At 39.6% G+C, this 20,551-nt stretch overlaps 1 protein-coding gene across 1 annotated transcript; it reads right to left on the reverse strand.

The window, feature by feature from the left end:
* Positions 1-16,441: 16,441 nt before the first annotated feature.
* CG32651 (uncharacterized protein) lies at positions 16,442-20,303 on the reverse strand. The gene is made up of 3 exons (NM_167321.2): positions 17,640-20,303; positions 17,342-17,567; positions 16,442-17,270 (listed from the first exon to the last, which is right to left on the reverse strand). The coding sequence occupies exon 1, from the start codon at positions 20,229-20,231 to the stop codon at positions 18,375-18,377; it is 1,857 nt and encodes a 618-aa protein (NP_727605.1). The 5' UTR covers positions 20,232-20,303; the 3' UTR covers positions 16,442-17,270; positions 17,342-17,567; positions 17,640-18,374.
* Positions 20,304-20,551: the final 248 nt, after the last annotated feature.

Raw genomic sequence — 20,551 nt, forward strand, 5'->3', positions numbered from 1 at the left:
GACAAAACTTATTCTGTAATCAGATTTCTGTTGATAAAAGCTAAAACAATGTTGTTAAACATTTACTATTTGATCAGTAACATTTGCTTTAAGCTAAATTACTGTTATTGCTTTTACACTAGCTTTACATTTTTAAACTTTTTTGTCTTATCTATCTTTCTTTTTTTATGTGCATGCTATGCACCAGAAAATGTTTATATATGTTTATATACATACATGTATATGTACAATAAAATAATCTCTTGCATAATCGAAACATGACTTGAATTATAAATTGAAATTAAATTAAATTTGAAAAAAATATAAAACCTTTACAACGAATAAAGTATCTTAAAAGTTATCTAAAGATATAAGTCACAAATTTCTGATAAATTTATTATTATCTTGTGATTTTGACGAAAATATCATGTAGCTCCCACGAAAAAGAAAAACATAAAATTGAATAAAATTTTTCTACAAATGAAAAGGTATACTAACAGTAAATGGATTGTTTTGAATATTAGTAAAACGTAAAAAGTTGATTGTTAAAAAACAATAAAAACAACTTTTAATAAAAATAAACTAATAGCCATACAATTTGAAATAAACCTATTTTAGTCAGTCAAACAGAATCCAGAAGAATCCAAATAGTTGAATAGTAAACGGCAAACAAAAATAACTTTAAAAACTTTGCATTTGTTATAAAAAATAAATAAATAAAATTTAAATTTAATTTATTAATATGCCACTCTTAATAGCGCAAGGAAATATTTAGTAAATATCAATTAGAACTACACATATTCATTTTAGTCTAGTTTTGTCTAGATTTACTTAGTTAGACATACCTAACAGGCAACAATAATTTCCATTTTGATAAAAGCTAATTAATTGAATCAGCACATCAAAATACCTTACCAATTAAACGCTGGAAATGTTTGAGGTGAATTAAATTCAATCCCACATGAGATTAGCAACAAGTATGAAATACTCCGAATAAAAATGGCTGCAAAGGGCAGATTAGCGGAGACACAGTCCTTGAGTTGTTATAAGAGCTATTTAAGAGAAAAATATATGAGAAATATATAAAGAGTTCAAAAGGTCAATACAGCGCATGACCCAAGGATTAACAGCGGTAAAGAGCGAAGTTCAATTTTTAGAAAGGAGCTCTCAATATTTCTATCCCAACACTTAGCCGAGTTTCACACCCAACCATAACCATAACCATAATCAGAAATCTCTTTATCTTCCATTGCGCAAAATCCGAGAGAAATTGGGAAATCGCTGGTAAAAAAAAAACAAATTGGTTAACAGCAAAATGTGCCGGATCTTATTTTGGTCACGAGGGGGGTTATTTCATCTGAAATATCAGCTGAATTTTGAGTCGCAGCGAAACACATTTTAACCCTTCGTTCAGTCCATATCCTCGAGGTATTCGAATAAATCTCAATTACCTGTGGGCAACAAATCACTGGCAGTGCTAATGTATGTAAAACACAATAAAAATTCTTTACGATTTTCCAAAAGCTAAGCGTGAAGTATTTGTTTTCATTTTATCAAATGATTCGAAAAGATGGAAGGAACAAAATATTTATTCTGCAAACCATAAAGCTCGATAAATCAATCAATAAATGAAGCTATTTAAAAATGGTTTTTAACATTGAAGCATTCAAAACATATTTCACATGATGTTGCAACCATTTGGTATTTTAAAATGGTTTAAGATCTCCAAATCTGTTACTTAAAAAAATGCCTTAAAACCAACATTTAAATAATTTTAATTACCCCAAAAAAGCCGAATCAAATTTTGTTGTATTGGCTAGGCATTGAAGAGTAGGAAACTTACAGTTTCCGTGCCCTTGTTTTATTAATTGGCAAGAATCCACAGACAATAAATCAACCTGAGTAGCAGCTATCTTACAGCCGGAACATCAACTATATTGTTCGGCTTTTTTTGTTTGTTGTTCGGCGTGGGAGGGAGGGTTTTTGTTTTTGTGTCGCATACATTTCGAGGCTTCCGGTTCCAACGTCTTCATTTTGCAGTCATCACGTTTCAGCCCGCTTCCTTTTCCTCTTTTCCACTTTGCCATTTCACCAACCCTAGCCCACACCCCGTTTTACTCCGCCCATGGCACATTTTCGCCTTTTAATTTCGCACTTGGGTCATTTTGTTGTTTGGTGTGGATTATAAGACCACTTCATATTCATGCAACTAACAACCGACGTAGCCGGCACAAAAAAGGGGCACCGTCCAGCCCAAACAGCCCAGAAAGCCAGACATTTTCTACTTGGAGGCGGCCAGAAGGTGGCGTAGAATGGGTATGTAGGCATAAAAACCAGCTGCCTTTTGTATTTAGCCACAAAAAAGGCTGGGAAAGGAAAAGAATGAGGGGTCGAAGGCAAAGAACAACGGCAGCAACAATAAACATTCCCAGCGACTGGCTGGCCAAGTGCAAGCTGACCGAAATGAAAGGCCAAAAGGTTTTTCGCCGGGCCAAGGGGCAAAAACAGTCAACGGGTAGCAAAACGAGACTAAAAGGACCAGGCCAAAAAGGACTTGGCCCAGGGAAAACTCTATTTTCACACGGCAACAAAATGCTGAGATAATACGGAACCAGTCCATGATTTATAGACTTTACTGGCATCACAAGATTTTTAGAATTTATTCTACAATAAAAAAATTGCTACATATATTTAAACTTAAAACTTTCAGTTTTTATCAGGCATCTTGGTATTTAAATTACTGCAAGTCAACATTCATTTCATTTATGATGTCATTTAACTTCTATTGTATACAATTGGATTCCCTAGTCATTATATTTATATTTTTAAATTAAAACCGAAACTATGTTAATTTCTTTCCATGCACAACACTTCAATGTCTTCCATTCGTCGCTGGGACAATATGATGGAGTAATAAAAAAGGAAAAAAGCACACGAAAAACTCAAAAAGAGGAGCTTCACGAAAGTAACAACTTAATTTCAACTGCCTTTTTCCACAGCTTGCAGCTTGGTTACCCTTTTGAATTCATACTGGCCTCATTGGCAATCCATTGAAATATTGAAACGTAGTCCATCAATCAAAGAGGCAGAAACTGATGGAACTAACAGATGTTTGGCGCTTTTCACAAAGTTCAAGACTTTTCGAAATGTCTTTTCTTTGAAATTATTTCTGTAAGCGTTTCGCAATAATAACGTCACATTTTCTATGCCAATTTAGTGGTTTTTGGCCAACTAATTGGAAGAAAGGGACATCAAATTAAGCCGAAAACCATTGATGGAATTCTGGGAACCAACGTCGTTTGACATATTCAGTAATGGAATAAAGAATACAAGTCTGTATTGAATTTGACTACATTTATGTACATTATGTGCACGTGCAGAGAAAAAACCCCAAAACTTAAAAAAAAGAAATCAAATTAACCAGAATACTCTACTTGAAATTAGCTAAAAGCACCGAGCTCATTTCCCTTAAGCCCTATTAAGAACTATCATCAGGTGTCTCTTTGTTAGTTACCCTTGACCCTAGCCTTCTGCCACACCCCCCACCCCTTCATTCCAACGCCCACTTAAGCCGTATAATACCAATTTAGAAGACCCGCGAGGGGAAAAGGAACTCAAGCTGCCAAGGCAAGCGCCTTAAATAACGGGCAAAAAAGTTGGTTGGTCTCTGTTTCGCGTTTGTTTTGTGGGCCACTTTTATTTATATGTTGATATAAATACACTGCAAAAAACTAATTGAACAACAACAGCAAATAGTTAAGTTTGATGAAAAACATTTGCATTTCTTTCAAAGTCGCAAAAATATAACCAGTTTCATTCGGAACTCCGCTAAATACTACAAAATTAAATACTAATTGCCTTCATTTACCATTAGTTTCAGTGCACATATAATAAATTCTTTTCTTTTTGGCATTGCTAAATGTCTGAAAAAAAGGGGGAAACAAACTGGGGTCATAGTTCACAGCTGTTCATTCGTAGTGCCTTTTTTCAGCCACTTGTTTTGTGACCCGTCCACTTTTTCCGTTCCACTTCCTACTTCTGTTTCGTTTTCGCCGTTCCCTTTTTATATTTTTACCCATTTTTGTATTCTGTTGCGACTTCCTGCTTTTCTTTTCGGGGTTATTGTTGTTGATAATTTGTTGACCATCACATTTTCCGCACATTTTGCGTTCACATTTTATTGCGGACTGCGAACTTGGGAACTTCTTTATTTGGCTCTGACTGTCTCTTTCTTCTTGGGCATTTCCGTCTCTCTTCGTTAGGCTCGTGCCGTCCCTGTCGCACGCACTTCATGCATTATTTAACTATTTTCTGTCCTCCATTCTCTGCTGTATTTGGTCCTATTTTGTTTTGTTTTAATTAAAAGTGCTGACCGGCAAAGAGCTGTACCTAGTTTTTCCCGCGCGTTTTCCGTTCTATGAGTTCTCTTAGTGCGAACCCTACTACCCATTTTCCCATTTTCCCGTTTTCCCATTTTCAGACACCGACCGCATTTCTTGCCCCCCCCGATTTCCCACTACTCGAGGCATGTCTGTGCATTAATGTGGCTTATAATCAAGATCCTGCCAACAAAAAGCGTAGCAAAGTGGAGTCGAGTCAAGTGGAATGGAATAAAAAGTTGTTCGTCCTGCTTTTTGGCCACATCAAAGGCAAGGCCACTCCAGCTCCTATTTCAGCATCTCCCCACCGTTGCCACCGTTCCCCTTCACACCTCCTCGACGGACCCCGAAACCCATCCTTAATCATCGATTGTGGTCGCATTTTGCTGTTTGTGTTGTATGCCATTTCGGTCTGCTAAAACTTTCATCATCCGCTTAGCTCCGTTTGTGGTTTTAATATATTCTCGATATGAGCACTATTTAGAAGTAAGTGCATAAATATAAGGAGTACTCATGGTAAGAGAGAGAAAAGAAGTTAAGCTAAGTGAAGAAACCAAAAGAAGCATTTCAAACAAGATATTCCGCAATGAATAGTAGTAGCATAATAGTTTGTCTAAAAATTCATAATGTATACAAATAACTATTTAAATAGCATTTGACCAGTCAGAAATTTAATAATTTGGAGCCATTGATTTATTTTAAAGCATCTACCCATCGAATACCTTGACCCGCTGACCCGATTCGCTGACTTTCACCGATTCATTTCTATATAGTCCGATTTGGCGCATTTTCCTGCGGTGAGTGGCATAAAAAAGGAAGGAAAATTTTAAAGGGGGGGTGGGGGGATGAAAACGAAAGGGGTGGACCAAAAATGGGTAAGGGATGGCTGAGAAAATTAACGACACGGCGCGGTTTTCATTTGTTTTCTAATTTAAATTTATGTTTATGAGTTATGGCCGAGTCTGGGCCCCGCCCCCATTTCTTCCCACCCCCGCCCACTCATAATTATGAGCTTCTAGTCTAGGCTCTTTGAGGTTATGCTCGCTGGCAGGCTATTAATTTTTGAGCACTTCGTTTCGCGGTCTCGGATTAGTTTACAGTCCATTTCGAAGGCGTCGAGTTGCGGGGAAACTTTCGAGTAATTGGATGAACATTGGCCAACAGGCGAATGAGTAATGTGGCCGGCAATTGACAGATGGGTTAGTAGATTCAATGAATTAATCCCACTTCTTGAGTTGAAAAGGATCTCAATGTAATGCTACCTTTCATAGGACCCGTTTCATACTTTTGGCTAATATTTTGTACTCATTAAATCGCTTAAAATCAATTTACTAGACTGTTCCATAAAGATCTTTGTTCCTATGGATTTCATATCGTATATGATAATTTTGCGGAATACCAAGGGTGTCCTCATTTACTTCCAAATGTCTGATGCTCATTTTTGTACCACCAAACCATTCAATATTTCGATGCTGATGCGGCAGTCGCCTGATTTGGCCCAAAAGAGTCCTAAAAATCGTGTGGATTCAGCGGGTGTCCAGGGGGATAGTTGGCCACGAAACAGAGCTGAGGTTAAGGCCACGCCCCCACTTGCCGCCCTTCCTGTGAGAGGGAAAAATTTCATTTATTATTAAAATCACTTTCGTTGCAATGAGGATTCCAAATGTCCTATCGTTTCGTTTGTTTTTATTGGTGTGCGTGTGTCGCAGCCCCCTATCACTCAGTCCGCCTTCCTTTTGCCATCCTCTCCGTCGTCTCTTTCCTGGCTGATGTTTGTCCAAAATCCTGACGAGAATTGTCTTGAACTAGTCCAGCTCCATATGTAATGTCCTTTGGTCCCCTGGCTTCCCTTTTCCATCCGCCTTTCTAGAAAACCTGTTCTATAAACCTCTTCTAGAAATCGTGTTGTTAGCTTAGCTATTTTGTAGCTTACACTTATCTTATTTCTTGTGATCCTTATTAAAAAAAAAGGATGTCAGAAGAAGCAAGGTCAATTAAATAATATTGACTAAAAGTATGAACGAATTCTCAAAAAACAATACTGTTCACCTATTTAAGTATCTTACTGACTTTAAAAATAAGCAGCACGCATTTTAGTACTGATTTCTCTTAGAGTAGCTCTTTCTTCTTATTAATTGAGGACTTTAGTTACTTTGCTTAATTTATTTTTATAATTTATTTTAATTTATATAAAATGCTTATGCTCAATTTTCTTAAGCTAAGTGCCAGCACTGTTATATCATTTTCAGCGGCCCCCTCAAGGATGCGCACTCCACTCGTCCTTAAAACCCAACCCGACCACCCACTTTGGAGTCCCTTGTTGTTGCCGGGTTAACAAGTGTCATATGTGGTTGCTGGATGTATCTCCATCTGTCTGACTGTGGCAATGGCACATCCACTGCTCCGTATTTGCCCGGACAGGAGTACTCCTCCTCGACATGCTTCGATGTTGCCGGAGCACCTGTCTCAGGTCGTGGCATATTCCTTGGATTTAACTCAAGTGTGCTTTGGAGATTTTGTAGCCGCTTTAAAACGTTATGCACCACAGGACAGCCCACTTTGGCCCGCAGCCCTCGGAAAATCCCATTCCCATATCCTTTTTGGGTTGTTTGTTTTTGTGTTGTTTTGGGCTGCGCAAAATGTCAACGAAAGTGCAAATAAAATCTAATGGCGAAATCATTGCAAAAGTTACGAATACAGACGTGCTCCTGCCTCATGTGCCTGTGTGCGTGAGTATCTCTCCCTCTCACTCACCGTTACTCTCCCTCTCTCTCTCTCTCTCGCCGTGTGTGTGCTTATGTGTATGGCTAGGTGAGCTATGTTTGCACACGTGTGTGTGTGTGTGTGTGTTTGTTTGTTGGTAAGTCCTTAATGGGCTTGTCATTTGGTTTGTCGCACCCGCGTGAATTTGTTTTTATTCCAGCATTGCATTTTATGAGTCGGTCGGCATTTTTGGCAAACGCATTTCGCATTTCCCATTTCCCACAACCTTTCCCAAAAAAACCAAAAGAAAAAAAATGCCAGCCACGCATTCCAGCGATTTAATGACCCCAAAGTCGAGGCAACCATTTTGCCATCATCGCAAAAATCTCGTTAGGGATATTAGTCTCCAGTCAAAAGACGCACAGCCTTGAAAGAGCAGAAACTTGGCCTTAACTTTTAAACGATTTTGGTTTGGCTTTGACTCCGCTTCAAGCCAAAATATCCTTTCGCATTCGAGAGTTACATCGGAGTAGTTTCCGTCAACTTTGCCACTATTTAGGTATTTAAAGCAGTTGTTCATACGTTTCAAGAGGCGTACAACTTTTTAGAAGTTGGCATGTCTGTGGTCTAAAGACACATTTATATTTTTAGCTTAAAAACATACTTTTTTTTTTGTATTGAAGTTCTGCCATGGAAAATAACAATTTCCACTTTCTTCAAACTCTGCACAAAATAATGATGTTTCCTGGAAGATTTGATTTGGCCTAAGCCAATTCCTAATCTTCTTTCGCACTCGCACTTGATTCAATTTCAAAATATTTTCCTGGCGCCAAACGGAAAAAGGCAAAATGAAAGGGGAAAGTGGTACGGTGAATTGGGAATGGGCAGGAAAAACAGGATGATGGGAATTCGCAGGATGTTGGGCACTAAAGGTGCTCAAATATTTATGCCCCTTGTGGTGGATAACCGAAGAAAATACAATGAAACTAAATAAGAATATTGCGATATACAATAACAGACTCCCACAGCCCAATCCGCTGAATAAAACATAGACACCGAAAAAAAAACTATTATTAAGCAAAAAATTAAATATTAGTAAAATATACATATATATATATAATATATGTTTTTCTCTACATTACTCTCTAAAAGTTGATATAAACTTTTCCAGCCATACAACTCCCTAGCAATTTCGATAATAACTTACCCTATAACGTTGGTTTCCTTAGCTGTTTTTATTCCAGTTATTTCACCATTTTTTTTAAATTTAAGTGCATTTTTTGCAGTGTAAGAAATGGTGTTGCTTCTGCATAATCATAGGTGGGTTGGGCTGTCTACCGGGCTTCGCAATGAATTTCTGAATTTAGGCGCTGCTCTTCTTTATGAAATGCCTCCCCTAACGATCCGTATCTTCGCATATGAGTAGTGCACAATTACACACATTTTTCCTCCTGCATTCGCATGTGTCTGTGTAGCATTTCCCTGCAACTGTGTGCGAAATGGGCGGAACTGAAGTGGGCGGCATCAAATATTTATGGACGTGCCAGGGGAAGCCGCCAAGCAATCGCTTCATATTCAATATTCAGTTGTTACGCGCGGCAAGTGCAGCAAATTGCCAATTCGCCATTCCAATAAGCCAAAACCAAATGAGCAGCAGCCAAACAATGGCCAAGTCCCTATATATCCATCCGGATATCCCACTCGATATGTTTGGGCCACGGGCCAAAAGCGTTTTGGAGACGAACAGATTCGCGTTGAGATGGAATCGGGAATGGAGCTGGTTAGGGTTGATGGGATGGTGGATGGTGGATGGCGCTGCCTCCGAAGCAATTATCCCGCCCAGCACAATAAAATCCACATATTGAGCTGGCCCACACAAATATGTTTCCGTTTGGAGTCGTTGGACTTATGGATAGAGTGTGGGGCTAGGCTTAAGCTGGATTAAGGTAAAGATAGTATATTTCGTATTATTTGGGGGGCTTCAAAAATCTGACTTAATCTGCGTACCAGTAAATGGGGAGTATATAATGCATTTTATACATAAAAAAGATAATCATAATAAACTTTGATTAGTTAGTTAGTTAGTTAATCATATTTATTTATTTAGTTAATCATATTTATTTGTTTACTACCTTTGCATATGGATTACTTCTACTCGAGTACTTTTTTGCGGACCACGTAAATTTGATTTAGCCCACTTATTTATGAGTTAACGAGAATTAACCCGTCATGTCAGCGAAAATAATGACGTCGGCTTTATCCTATTTACCCCCCCCCCCCCCCCCATCACTAATGACCCGAAAGTGCACGAGTATCTGTATCTGCATATGTAAATGCAATCAAATTCGCAACGGTCATTTGGCCAGCCAGCCAATCTAATGGGGGCGTGTCATTTATGTATTCATAAAGCAGCCACCGACGCTGCATCTGAATGATGTTTACCTCATAAATAAATAATTGTTAAGCACAAATGTGTGTAGCTTCACTGGCAGCAGCAGACAAATTACCAACGGTTCAAAATGTTGCCAAAAGTTCTTCGTCCCGAAAAAAAGAGAAAAAAAAACCAAATAAAAAAGTACAAAAATTAAAACAAAAACGCGGTCTACGGATGTAAAATACTACCCACACACTGCCAAATCTTTTTGTATGTATTACAGGTGTTGCAACAGCCAAAATGTTGGCTGTACCACAGGCAAGTTACACTAAAGTAGACACAGTACTTCAGCCCAACAGAGCAGGTGTTAAAATGTCTTACAAAGTTTAAGAACAGTTTTTCTCCAATTTATGATGGCATCTTACTTTGATATTTAGCTCCCAAGTGGAGCATCTTCAGTGCACTTGATTGCATGCCACCAAACACAAAGGATATCGTAATTGAGCAGCCATGAAGACACAGACCAAATCGAACTGAATCCAAAACCGCCTGTCACGGCTCATCAAGCTCTTAAAGGCGCAAAGGACGAAAAGGAATGGATTCCACCATAATGGACGCCCAAGTGGCAATGTGAATGCGAGTGAGTCTTGCACATGTGGCGAAAGTATCTCAAATGCAAAGGATCCTAAAGAGTATCCAACAAGGATATCCAACAAGCAGCCAAAGTCTCGGCCAGTAGACATGCGAAATGTCAGTAGTATATCATTTTTTAGTGAAGTGCAACCGCAGCAGCCGCAAAGGGGTGGCCGAAGAGAGAGGGGGGGGGGCGTGGCCTAGACCCAGACCCCCAGACAAACACACAGACAGTACACACACACACACAAACACATGTATTCGGTGGCAGACACAGACTCAAATACAGATACCTATACAAATACAGAAGCTGGCCCAAAAACGCCCGCACTTGAATTAAACATCTTTCACATTTCGCAATTGTACGTTGAGTCCTGCTACCATATGCACTCACACACTCGCACACACACACACACACACTGCCTGCATGTGTGTGCGTGTGTAGATATGTGTGTGTTAAACCAATTTGTCTGACTGCCTGCAGATGTGTTGGTGAGCCTGCTGCTGTAGTTCTTGTTTTTGGCTCTCCCATCGAGGGGAGATCAAGCAGTTACAAAATATGGAAGCAATATATGCAACGATTTTAATGTTTAAATGATGTTCCAAAACATGCAAGAGGACTATAAACATTTTATTTTTCGTTGAAAAACAAAGCTAGCGTTTAGTCTATCCTAAAAAAAATAGCTATTGAATGAATTTGTTATAAACTTATATATTTAAAGACTCTTAGCAAAGACCAAAACAAATGTTATATTATTTCTTTATTACTACATCTCGGAGGAATATTCCTTGAATATCCTGCAACTTTTCGATCTCCTCGCTGCGTTTTCAGCCAAAAACTAAAGCAGTTTCGTGGGCGGAATGGGGAATTTAATGCGAGCAGCTGCTGCCTTTTTCTTTCGCTTTTCCTGCTAAAAGTCTTGCTGCTCTTTTTGGCCATCTTTTTGATATTAACGCTGGCTGCGACGTCGACGCAAACGTCGACTGCAACAGCGACTGCGACGCCTTCTTGGTCGTCGTCTCCTTCATAAGAAATTCATAAGTATTTCCGCTTGCCTGATTTTTGATTCGGTAATTAAAATGCAACTGAGATTGCGCTGCTCCACGTGTGTTAGCTGCTTTTTGGGTGAAAACCCTGCACACACACACACACACATGCTCGTACATATTTGTATTTGTGCTGCCAACAAACATTTTTCTCATATGGCGGCAGACGTGGAAAACTTGACGATGTTTTTGCCTAGTTGAGGTGCATAAATCTGAAGATTGCTTCCATTTTTTTCCTTCACTTATTCTTGTGGTGCCACTACATCACTATATTAGTTTCATGCCACAACTAAAACAAACAACTCAAATTTAAGCTTACATATGGCAGCTTTGCAGTTTTCTTACAGCGTTGTAATTATTATTATTATTATGAAATAAATGCAAGTTTGAGTTAGTATAAATATTGCCATCGAAATATTTAAAATATATTAAACTAAAAGGGGGTAAATATTGAAAATTCGATCGTTTCTTTTTTTTACGTTTCCAAACCCTTGTTGCATTTAGAACATATTTTTTTCTAACATAACATTGCATTTTGTACTTATATTAATTATGATATATTTGCGTGACACGAAGCGCTGTACATCACTAGCAAACATCCGATTGTTGTCGTGAGTGTTTTTGCCAACTCACATATTAATATATATGTATATATATTTATATATATACACATATACATATATGGGGGATATAGATGGGGAAAGACGCGCGTGGGGCTGCGGAAACTGTTATTCCAGGTGCTCCCTGGGCCCGACAGCTGATTGCTTTGGCATTGCAAGTAGTCGAGCTTTGATTACTCGAACGGTTTCTAAGCACCAAAAGGGGGGCCCAGATCACTCACCACCCAAACCGCCCATCTCGTCCTGTACAGCCCATCCTTTTACAAGCAGTCAGTCCCCTCATCATTCCGTTTGGTTCCATTCTGGGGCAATGCAACAGTGGCAAAACGCATTATCTGCTTCAGCTGTCAAGTGGAAAGTGGCAAGTGGCGGGGTGGAGATTCGGTTGTGAATCGGGGGGAAAATTGGGGGTAAAATCGGAGGAAAATCGGGGAAAATGCGGGAAATGCGGCAAGTGGAGAGCGCAAAGCGAAGCTAAAGAAATATATTTTGCAATTTCATTTACAAAAGTTTATCTTGGAGTGCGCGTTTTGCGCCAGGAAACGGACTGCGACTGCGACCAGGTGGGACCAGGTGAAGGAGGCCCAGATTCAGGTGGAGGACCACGGCCAGGATCGGGACCAGGACGAGGCTCAGGACGAAAAATATCAAGCCATCAAATGTCAAACTCAAGAGGTCGATGCTTGGGATACCCTTACTTTGCGAGTGGGAATATTCAACAGTTGCTGTTTGGAATAAAATGAGATTTTTATTAAGGATACGTAAAGCAAGTAAGCATATATAATTTCTATGATCATGTCCTAAATGTAAAATTAAAATTTTAAAAATACACCTTTTTTTAAGCATATACGCTTAAATGATATTCTTCCACTAAAATTTTAACATTAAATGTACGATTTTGATGTCATTGAAGCTCAAAAGAACTCATCCTAGATAGAAGATAAAACTGCCCAAGAGAGTAGAGTGGCTCTCTCGTAGGGTATGGAAAAGCGAATAAAAGAAAAACTAATGGCATTAAAGAGGAAAATCAAATATTGCTCAAGTGCCACTGGCAGCCGCACCCACCAGCAACCGCAACAACAACAACAACAAGCCGATTATCGTGGAAAACCGTGTAAGAAAACATGCAGATGGTCCAAAGGAAAGTTTTTGGCCAACGATAGACCGCAATGCTGCCAAAGCCAGAGACTTCAGATTCGAGAGATGAGTTTCGTGGAAGGGTGGGGGGGAGGTGTGGCGGCTGTGGGCGGAAAGGCGGAAAAGTGGGCGGGCCAGTCAAGCAAACAGGGAACAAGTTTATATGATTTTGATGAATTTCCGTGGCAACGGGGCCAAAATGAAAGCGCGACTCGATAAGTAGCAGTTAAGATTTCGCTGCTCTTCTCAATATCCGCATGGTCAAATGGGTGGCGAGATGGGTTTCCACCACTCCATGTTGTTCGCCCGATTTTCACCGGCTTACCTTTGAGTTTAATATCGAGGAAAAGATGATGGTGGGAAATGGGCAAGGGGAACGAGACAAGACCTCCTTCAGTGCCACTCTGCCAGTGGAAAGTAATTTCCTGCAATTTAAACTAAGGAAAAATAAGGAAGCGTCTTTGATTTCCGCGTGAAATGATGTGGGTGGCGTTGAAATACCGAAGTTCTTGGCAAAACTCACTATCTGGAGGTCCCATAGTTGGAGCATCGAATTAAGGTTGATTCAATTTATTATGAGCGTTGCAATTTGAAATGCCAGCACTTCGATGTCGATGTCGCTATTTTGCGTCTGTCGAATAAATCGAATGAATGCCATAAACCAAATTAATCGAATGCTTCTCTCCTTGAATCGAATACTTTTGATTTTCATTGCTTTTGAAATCTCAACCATATTTGTGCCACACTTATTTCGACATTTAACAAACGTTGTAAATTATAGATTTAAATGTAATCTTTTATAACGCCAAACTTCTCTGCCAATCCAACCAAATGTATTTTTGTCCAAATTTTAAGCCAGTGCCAATGCCAAAAAATGCTAACCTATCTGTAGCTGCTGTTGCTGCTATTTCTTTCCATTTTTTTTTTTTTTTTTTTTGTTTGTGTCAAATGGCAGACACTCCTCCTCCATTTAGTCGGGAAACCAAATGAAATGCCTGAGGGCAGTAAATTTAAGCGCCCGGCAGGAGTTGCTCCTTGTTGCCAGTTGGATGTTGAAAGTTGTGGAGCCGAGGAGTTGAGGAGCTGAGGAGCTGAGGAGCCGACCAGTTTGGCCAGCGGAAACGGCAATGGAACGCGGTTTTGGCCACGTGGCGAGCGGAGTATTTACCGCCATGTGCATAGTTTGCAAGTCTGCGCGGCGACACCTGCAGGAATGGTCACCCCAAGCTGGGCGTCCTGCCCGGATCCGGATCCTCCAGTAACCCCCTATAGCACCCCATACCCTCCGGTTGCCCCACAAACCAATCCCATCCAGAGCCAGACTGGAGAGCAGACATGGCCACTAACAACATCAAAAAGTGCCAAGTGCCAAGTGTTTGCGTTGGTCGCCAAAACGCGGCCCTACAAATTGTTTCTCCTCTCCTGCCTTTTTATACCTTGTCTAGCCAAAAACGTTGGAGTATATTAGTCCTATGTAATGTAATACAATATAAAATAAATAAGAAAAAAATCAGAACTATACATTTGCAAGAAACGTATTTAAAAATAATTTAGTTAGAAGGACTTTTGTATCTGGTTAATATAACTTCAAGACCTATTTAAAAATGAAAAGTACATAAATAACATCAGCATAATAATGGTGAAAAAGAATGGGTATTCAATCGGTCGAGTTTTCCCGTAAATTGCTCGGGTTTTTAACCGTGTGACATTTTTCTTTTTTATTTACGGAAGGGGAGTGTTCAACGCTAATGTGGACTGGTCCAAGTTTCCTTCATCCTGTTCCTCGGCAAATTTTTTTGTTTTTTTCAACTTTTTTCGTTACCTTGTTTTGTTTTGTTCACTTGTTGGCTACTCTTTTATGCACATCGATTTTCGCTCAGTGCTTTTTATTTGCCATTCTACGGAGAAAGGGAAAGAGAGGTGGTAGAAAGGTGGAACCGTACATCGGAGTTGTTTGTTTGGCACTGTTTGTTTATGTGCCGTAACTGGTTGGTGAGCAAAAGGTGGATAAGAAAGGGCGGCAAGGGGAAAAGGGTGTGGAAAATGTTCAAAAAAAAAAAGAAAAAAATGTCGAGGAAATTTGGGGCGTGGTTTGGGGAAGAGGCGTGAAAACGCGGCACGGGGACAAAACTTTTTAAAGCGACATTTAACGATGCTCTTATGTCGAGCACAACACTTTCCAGTACCAAGTGAGTGCCACATGAGTGCATTCATTCACTCCCACCCGCACTCAAACTCAAAATCATGAGTCCAGCGGGTACTCACTTGGAACCCAAAGCAATTAAAGAGTATCCTTGGCTGCATTAAACAAACATATCCAGTTTAAAAATACTTACATTGACTTAAGTTATTGCTTTATGTTTATTTTTCTTTTACAACGTTTCTGTTTTGCAATTTGAGAAAGAAAAGCCTAAGTAAATACGAAATTAAACTTTATTTGACAGGTTTATTAAATTTCGCTCTCCTATTGATACTATTTAGGCCAGTAAGACCATTTGGAAGCCTCCAGGCTATAGTTACTTTTTAATAATTGGCTCATGAATTATGCTAGCTCAGTTAGTAAATCCCTAGGAACTACAGCTGCATTGGCAGTTAATAAAACTATTTTAGCCGGGCCAACAAAGTTTGCCGAGAAAGGCAACCTCTTTTGACACTGACGTTTTTGGCAAGTGGCGGATGGTTTGCCAACACTTCAAGTACGGCGACAAATCGTGCAACAAAGTCAAATGCACTTCACGATACCGGTGGAAAACTAAAGGAAAAGCTGTGGAAAATTGCCAGCGAGGGAGTGGCGTGGATTGGAGTGAAGTGGAGCGGTTGTGAATGTGAATGTGTACAATGTGCATACATGTGTACAGTACATGTGATGATTCATTTTGCAATATTGCATATTGTGCGTCGCACTTAAATTCAATTAAGCTACAAAGGCAGTTACACAGCACAAGGCAGCCAGCTCGAACCAATGCACACACGAGAACCAGGGACCACAAGCGTCCAATAACCCATCAGCTGTCGCGTCAGAAAAAAAGGCAGGGCCAACCAGGATCACCCAGGACCACCCAGGACCACCCAGGACCACTCACGACCACCCAGAGCCACCCAGAATCATTGGCAGCCCCCCAGCACCGCCCAAAAACACCCACAATCACATTCACATTCACTGCCGTAGAAACGGTGGCTGGACTTTATAGCATTGCCCTTCGTGCACTCACTCATTCACTCATTCATTGATTCATGCACCAATTCGCCCAGCCATTCAAGACGGCACTCATTCAATCATTTCTGTCGAGTCCTCGACGATATCGCTTTAGTTTTGTGTTCGAAAGGTTCAAGATGTCATTGTAATTTGTAGCGAACATTTATTTCAGTAAATGGTTTAACGGCAAATGAAATTTAGACATCGTTTTAGTTTCTCAGTAGCGAGAATTGTTATTGATATTGATTATTGATACCTTCTTCACTTACCTTATACCCTCAAAAGTATGCTATTAAAAATTTCGATCCGGCATACGTGTGGTATGAGTAATATTTAGGAGAACTAATCCTAAACTAATGTTCCGTTTTTGATTACATTTTTTTTTTTTTATTAATTAATTTAAGCGTGGAAAGTGCTTATCACTTAGGCCCCTTCGTCTTCTTCGTCCAGGATTCACATTTTTCATACCGTGTTTGCTGTTGGCGGGGCTAAAACTAGTGCCATCGTGTTGGGGCGTTGGCTAGCCTTGTGGGTGTGGCAGCTCTCTAATTTCATTTACACGCTTTTCAACGCTTCCCAGCGCTCCAATCGAGCTCCATTTAAATGTTTGCCTAGGTGTGCCGCCCAACCACCCACTCGGCACACCACTTTCCAGCTACCCACACAGTCATTCGCCCATCCATCCACTCACACAGATACTCAGAGGTAAGTAAGTGGAACTTCCGGAGCTATACTATAATGCCTTGTTCGCATACATCCTTGGGTGCTTTTGCTATTGAGCTCGAGTTTGCTTTTGCGTTTGCATCTCGCAGATGCCTCGCTGCCATGTAGAACTAATTCCATTAAAGCCAGCTCTAACTTGATTTTCAATTGACTCCTCATTTGCAGTGGTGCGGTGTGGTGCTGTGCGTTGGGTGGTGTCGTTGGGCGAGCGGATTCGGCGGGTCGTTGGGTCGGTGGGTCAGGACGCGCTGTCAGCAATCAACATGTTCAATTGAGCATATCCTGCTGGCTGCAGGACACTGCCATACTGCCATACTATACCAGAGAAATGTGATTACCCGACGCTATTTTCCACATACATCCGTCCAGGGGCTTAGGTAAGAAATAATTCAAGAGGGTGGAAACCAAAAGTTGTGCGTCCTAAAAATCACTCCTCTAGTGTTTAACAATAATCGTGCATACCGTTATGAACTTAAAAACTATAAAAACAATATTATAATTTATAAGAATTTTAGTTGAAAGATATTCGATGTGGGATATTTTAACTTACTTTTTAATATCGCATATTAAAATTGTATTCCAAATACTTTTTGGCCACTGCATACGCCGCTGTCTGTAACGACGCTCGAAAGAGACGGGCGATCGGGTATAGAAAGAGACGGAAAGCATTAACACAACAGGAAGAAGGTCCAGCGGGCGCCTTTTGCATTTCATTGAAATTTATCACTCCTCTAGAGCTTAACAATAATACTGCCAGACCGTTATAAACTTTAAAACTATAAAAAAAAATATTACAATTTATAACATTTTTAGTGGAAAGATATTCGATGTGGCATAAGTTAACTTACTTTTTATACTCTCATTTTAATTTCCATTTAATTCACCATATTCGAAATACTTTTTGGCCACTGCATACGCCACTGTCTGTAACGACGCTCGAAAGAGACGGGCGATCGGGTATAGAAAGAGACGGCAGGCATGAACACAACAGGAAGAAGGTCCAGCGGGCGCCTTTTACATTTCATTGGATTTTATGCGTTTCACTTTATGCTGATGTTTTTATTATTAAATTTTCTTGAATTTTCATTTACATTTTCTGGCTTTCTTAGCGCCAAGCTCTATCTCCATCTATCTCGCTCACTCCACTGTCTGCATCTGTCTCTATCTCTGTTTGGTCGTTAGTGTTGTCGCCGATGCTGATGACTCCTCTTCATTTTCACACTTTTCATTCAATTTATTGCATTTCGCAAATTGAGTGTCGCTTTCCTTAGATCTATTCTCCCTCCTGTTTCGTCCTGGCCACATCATCCTGTGCTGTTTTCTCACTTTACTAATTTTCCAAAAGAGACAGCGCGAAAAATGCAAAGGAAGTACGTAAAAAGAAGCCAATTCGATTAAAGAATGCTTAAGACCGAAGAGTACAGAAAATTCTAGGTAATAATATAACATTGTACAAATGCAGATAGCTAATAAAAAAAAAGATAATAATTACACGTCCCTTCAAAGAAAATAGGACACTTTCATGTATCCCGTGTTATGAATTTTGTTTTTTGATTTTCATTTGTCAATTTTCGTCTGGTTTCTTATATATTTGCCATCCTGGCGATAAACGTAATGCCCACCTTTTCCTTGCCTTTTTGAGTAAGTGCATTAACTTGATTGGCCGTTAGCATAAGGACCCTACCACTTTTGATCAAATGATAGGGTCGAATGGACTTCTTAATATCAAATGGTTTTCCGGTATAGGATATCGTACTTTTGGGGACATCGCCACCCGTTGACCACAAGGTCAAGCTTACCATTATGGGAAATGTTTTGGCCAGTGAAGTTGCTGCCCAAACTAATGTTAATCGCTGATCCGTTTGGCAGTTTCCCAGAATTTCACTCAGTTGCACATGCCTACTCATTATGGTTAAGGATAGGTTAGATCCATACTTGGAATATTCCAAAAGCACATTTTGCAATTGTATTACAGCATGACATTTTACGCTCTCGTTTGTAACGTTCAAATCCAATTGAAAAGTATATGGGGTATTTAATTCCAAATGTTTCACTAGCCAATTATTGTGTTTAATAGTCAGATGAAAGGATATGTTGTACATAAAGAGAGATTCTTGACAATTTTGATCCGGACACTTGGCTAGTAATTGTGACTTTTTTAAGCAAATAAATGGAAATGACAAAGCATTTCTGGAAAAACGACTTTCTTCAAAATCATATGGAAGTTCGATTAGTTCACAATGACGTTCCATGGAATTTGAGCAACAATATAGAACTCGCCGAACTAGGGGTATACCACTGCAGACATATTTTTCTTTAGGTTCTGATGACAGCCACTCCATATGTCGTCGGTTGGTCACAAACTGACATCCAAATACTAAATATTTCTCCTGTGGATCATCGAACTTATATTTTTCATTAACATATTCAAGTCGTGCACTCCTTTCTTCCTTGGTATAAAATCGTATATCCTTAGTTGCAAATTCTTTATCAAAAGGATCTACGGACTTCTTTATTTTATAGGGAGCACCCATTTGCAAACGCATCCCTTCAATGGCATAGGCGTCCAGATTTGTAACTTGTGGCTTATGAATGTGCTTTTTTAATTCCCGCATCTTGGTACAACAACATGCCGAATTGATCTTCTCATATACGTCTTTCTCAAAAGCCATATTAGGATTGTATTTGCAACATGATGGTAATACTGGAGATGGAGAATTATGGCGATCATGAACTTCTGCTTTTTTTCTTGGTTTAACTTCAACTTCATTTGAATTTGAATCACAAGCATATGTTTCATTATTTTTCTTTTTTCTAGGTGCAGCTCTTGAACTTTGCATTAAAGCAGAAGCGATAAGTAATCGCTGCTCCTCAATAGTAAACGAATTTAAATTTTGATTTCCCTGTTTTTTCAATAGCCGTTCTGATTCCTCGACGCAAATCTTTTTTGTATCAATCCGTGGACTGGCCACTGTGCCCTTTACTTTCTTGGTGGTCTTGTCTTCGAAACGATGAACATGCTGCTGCTGCTGCTGACAACCCTTTGTACATTCCATGGAACAACTTCTCTTTCTGTATAAACAAGTGGACTTCCTAGCTGAAAGATGCGAACGAGATCGACCCCTTGCAATGGCGGTCCAATATTTTCGGGTATTACGCTGCCCGGGGGTCTCGAAAGTACTATCACTATCATTGCCACCATTATTTCGAGTCTCAGCAAGATTTTCGGCTTTCATTTTTAATCCGTACATTTCATCGTAGACGAATTTCATTTGAACGAAGATCACGAAGGTTGCACGACCGCACAAGCCACATTGAAACCCCTGTCGTTTATCGCATTTCAAACATTGATAGTGCTCCTGCAGGCAAACACAGACGCGAAATTTTTGCAACGTTGAAAACGGCGTTACAGTGGGCTTACGGCAAAGCACACAGTTCATAATGAATTTAAAAGGATCGAAAAATATATGTGTATATATTGTGATATTTTGTTGTAGAATGGCTTACAGTAGTTAACTAGAATACGTCAATTTTGTAAGTGAAAATATCCAGACAGAGCTTGTGAGAGCTTGTGCTCAGCGTACTCAGTTGCACGAATCATTCTAATGATAAGAAACTTTCTTGATTTCGAGACGAAAACGTGCTCAATGTCGATATTTTCAATCGGAAACAGTATCGTGATAAAGATATGTAGTGGAAGATGGTCGGTTGTGAGGGTAAAACTTCAAAAATGATACAATACAAGCGAGATTATTTTAGG

The sequence above is a fragment of the Drosophila melanogaster genome, chromosome X (genome assembly GCF_000001215.4).
Source record: "Drosophila melanogaster chromosome X".
Lineage (NCBI taxonomy): Eukaryota > Metazoa > Arthropoda > Insecta > Diptera > Drosophilidae > Drosophila > Drosophila melanogaster.